Here is a 4,328-nt window from a genome sequence, read left to right on the forward strand (position 1 = left end):
GTAGAGCTGTACAAACCCACGTGCACACACACACACCTGTAGACACACACACACCTGTGTACACCTGTACACACACACACACCTGTACACACACCTACACCTGTGTACACCTGTACACACACACACACCTGTACACACACACACCTGTGTACACCTGCACACACACACACCTGTACACACACACACACCTGTACACACACACACACACCTGTACACACACACACACACCTGTACACACACACACACCTGTACACACACACACACCTGTACACACACACACACCTGTACACACACACACCTGTACACACACACACACACCTGTACACACACACACACCTGTACACACACACCTGTACACACACACCTCTACACACACACACCTGTACACACACACATGTACACACACACACCTCTACACACACACACCTGTACACACACACCTGCACACACACACACCTGTACACACACACACCTGTACACACACACACCTGTACACACACACACGTACACCTGTACACACACACACATCTGTACACACACACACCTGTACACACACACCTGTACACACACACACCTGTACACACACACACCTGTACACACACACACGTACACCTGTACACACACACATCTGTACACACACACACCTGTACACACACACCTGTACACACACACCTGCACACACACACCTCTGCACACACACACACCTCTACACACACACACCTGTACACACACACACACCTGCACACACACACCTCTGCACACACACACACCTCTACACACACACACCTGTACACACACACACACACACCTGTACACACACACCTGTACACACACACACACCTGTACACACACACACACCTGCACACACACACCTCTGCACACACACACACCTCTACACACACACACCTGTACACACACACACACCTGCACACACACACCTCTGCACACACACACACCTCTACACACACACACCTGTACACACACACACACACACCTGTACACACACACCTCTGCACACACACACACACCTCTACACACACACACCTGTACACACACACACACCTGCACACACACACCTCTGCACACACACACACCTCTACACACACACACCTGTACACACACACACACCTGCACACACACACCTCTGCACACACACACACCTCTACACACACACACCTGTACACACACACACACCTGCACACACACACCTCTGCACACACACACACCTCTACACACACACACCTGTACACACACACACACACACCTGTACACACACACCTGTACACACACACACACCTGTACACACACACACACCTGCACACACACACCTCTGCACACACACACACCTCTACACACACACACCTGTACACACACACACACCTGCACACACACACCTCTGCACACACACACACCTCTACACACACACACCTGTACACACACACACACACACCTGTACACACACACCTCTGCACACACACACACACCTCTACACACACACACCTGTACACACACACACACCTGCACACACACACCTCTGCACACACACACACCTCTACACACACACACCTGTACACACACACACACCTGCACACACACACCTCTGCACACACACACACCTCTACACACACACACCTGTACACACACACACACCTGTACACACACACACACACACCTGTACACACACACCTGTACACACACACACCTGTACACACACACACCTGTACACACACACACCTGTACACACACACACCTGTACACACACACACACACCTGTACACACACACACCTGTACACACACACCTCTACACACACACACCTGTACACACACACACCTGTACACACACACATCTGTACACACACACACATACACCTGTACACACACATCTGTACACACACACCTGTACACACACACACACCTGTACACACACACACCTGTACACACACACCTGCACACACACACACCTGTACACACACACACCTCTACACACACACACCTGTACACACACACACCTGTACACACACACACCTCTACACACATACACCTGTACACACACATCTGTACACACACACCTGTACACACACACACACACCTGTACACACACACACACACCTGCACACACACACCTCTACACACACACACCTGCACACACACACACCTGTACACACACACCTGCACACACACACACACCTGTACACACACACCTGCACACACACACACACCTGTACACACACACCTGTGTACACCTGTACACACACACCTGTGTACACCTGTACACACACACCTGTGTACACCTGTACCCTGCCAATGTGATGACTTCACAGCAGGGTAGACAGTGTTTAGGGGTCGAGTGGTGGTCGTAGGGCGTCTAGACACATAGTAGTATTATTAGTACTATAGGAGTAGTAGTACTACAGCAGTAGTACTACAGTAGTAGTAGTACTAGTACTACAGGAGTAGTACTATAGTAGTAGTACTAGTACTACAGGAGTAGTACTATAGTAGTAGTACTAGTACTACAAGACTAGTACTACAAGACTAGTACTACAGGAGGAGTACTACAGGAGTATTAGTAGTACTAGTACTACAGGAGTAGTACTATAGGAGTAGTACTAGTACTACAGTAGTACTATAGGAGTAGTAGTACTAGTACTACAGGACTAGTACTACAGGACTAGTACTACAGGAGTAGTACTACAGGACTAGTACTACAGGACTAGTACTACAGGAGTAGTACTACAGGACTAGTACTATAGTACTACAGGACTAGTACTACAGGACTAGTACTACAGGACTAGTACTACAGGACTACAGGACTAGTACTACAGGACTAGTACTACAAGACTAGTACTACAGGAGTAGTACTATAGGAGTAGTACTAGTACTACAGTAGTACTACAGGAGTAGTACTACAGGAGTAGTAGTAGTAGTACTAGTACTACAGGACTAGTACTACAGGAGTAGTAGTAGTACTAGTACTACAGGAGTAGTAGTAGTACTAGCACTATAGTAGTAGTAGTACTAGTACTACAGGAGTAGTAGTAGTAGTACTAGCACTACAGGACTAGTACTACAGGACTAGTACTACAGGACTAGTACTACAGGACTAGTACTACAGGACTAGCACTACAAGACTAGTACTACAGGACTAGTACTACAGGACTAGCACTACAGGACTAGTACTACAGGACTAGCACTACAGGACTAGTACTACAGGACTAGTACTACAAGACTAGTACTACAGGACTAGTACTACAAGACTAGTACTACAGGACTAGTACTACAGGACTAGCACTACAGGACTAGTACTACAGGACTAGTACTACAGGACTAGCACTACAAGACTAGTACTACAGGACTAGTACTACAAGACTAGTACTACAGGACTAGTACTACAAGACTAGTACTACAGGACTAGTACTACAAGACTAGTACTACAGGACTAGCACTACAAGACTAGTACTACAGGACTAGTACTACAAGACTAGTACTACAGGACTAGTACTACAAGACTAGTACTACAGGACTAGCACTACAAGACTAGTACTACAGGACTAGTACTACAAGACTAGTACTACAGGACTAGTACTACAGGACTAGTACTACAAGACTAGTACTACAGGACTAGTACTACAGGACTAGTACTACAGGACTAGTACTACAGGACTAGCACTACAAGACTAGTACTACAGGACTAGTACTACAAGACTAGTACTACAGGACTAGTACTACAGGACTAGTACTACAGGACTAGTACTACAAGACTAGTACTACAGGACTAGTACTACAGGACTAGTACTACAAGACTAGTACTACAGGACTAGTACTACAGGAGTAGTACTAGTACTACAGGAGTAGTAGTACTAGCACTACAGGAGTAGTAGTAGTAGTACTAGCACTACAAGACTAGTACTACAGGACTAGCACTACAAGACTAGCACTACAGGACTAGTACTACAAGACTAGTACTACAGGACTAGTACTACAAGACTAGTACTACAGGACTAGTACTACAAGACTAGTACTACAGGACTAGCACTACAAGACTAGCACTACAGGACTAGTACTACAGGACTAGTACTACAGGACTAGTACTACAGGAGTAGTACTACAGGACTAGTACTACAGGACTAGTACTACAGGACTAGTACTACAGGAGGAGTACTACAGGAGTAGTAGTAGTAGTACTAGTACTATAGGAGTACTAGTACTACAGGAGTAGTAGTAGTAGTACTACAGGACTAGTACTACAGGAGTAGTAGTAGTAGTACTACAGGACTAGTACTATAGGACTAGTACTACAGGCGTAAGTAGTATGGAGATACAATTT

The 4,328-nt window shown here is 46.3% G+C and overlaps 1 protein-coding gene across 1 annotated transcript in view; it reads right to left on the reverse strand.

Annotated features, from left to right (window-relative positions):
* Nucleotides 1-410: 410 nt before the first annotated feature.
* The window catches only part of LOC144954143 (uncharacterized), a gene marked incomplete at its 3' end in the record, with an annotated part of 7,059 nt that continues 3,141 nt past the window's right edge, over nt 411-4,328 (reverse strand). The window contains exons 3-5 of the mRNA XM_078884710.1: nt 1,465-1,650; nt 1,297-1,328; nt 411-1,242 (exon numbers count right to left, since the gene is read on the reverse strand). Of these exons, the coding sequence (XP_078740836.1) occupies nt 411-1,242; nt 1,297-1,328; nt 1,465-1,650 (1,050 nt within the window). The remainder of the gene's footprint in view (nt 1,243-1,296; nt 1,329-1,464; nt 1,651-4,328) is intronic.

The sequence above is a fragment of the Lampetra fluviatilis genome, unplaced genomic scaffold (genome assembly GCF_964198595.1).
Source record: "Lampetra fluviatilis unplaced genomic scaffold, kcLamFluv1.1 SCAFFOLD_1037, whole genome shotgun sequence".
Classification (NCBI taxonomy): domain Eukaryota; kingdom Metazoa; phylum Chordata; class Hyperoartia; order Petromyzontiformes; family Petromyzontidae; genus Lampetra; species Lampetra fluviatilis.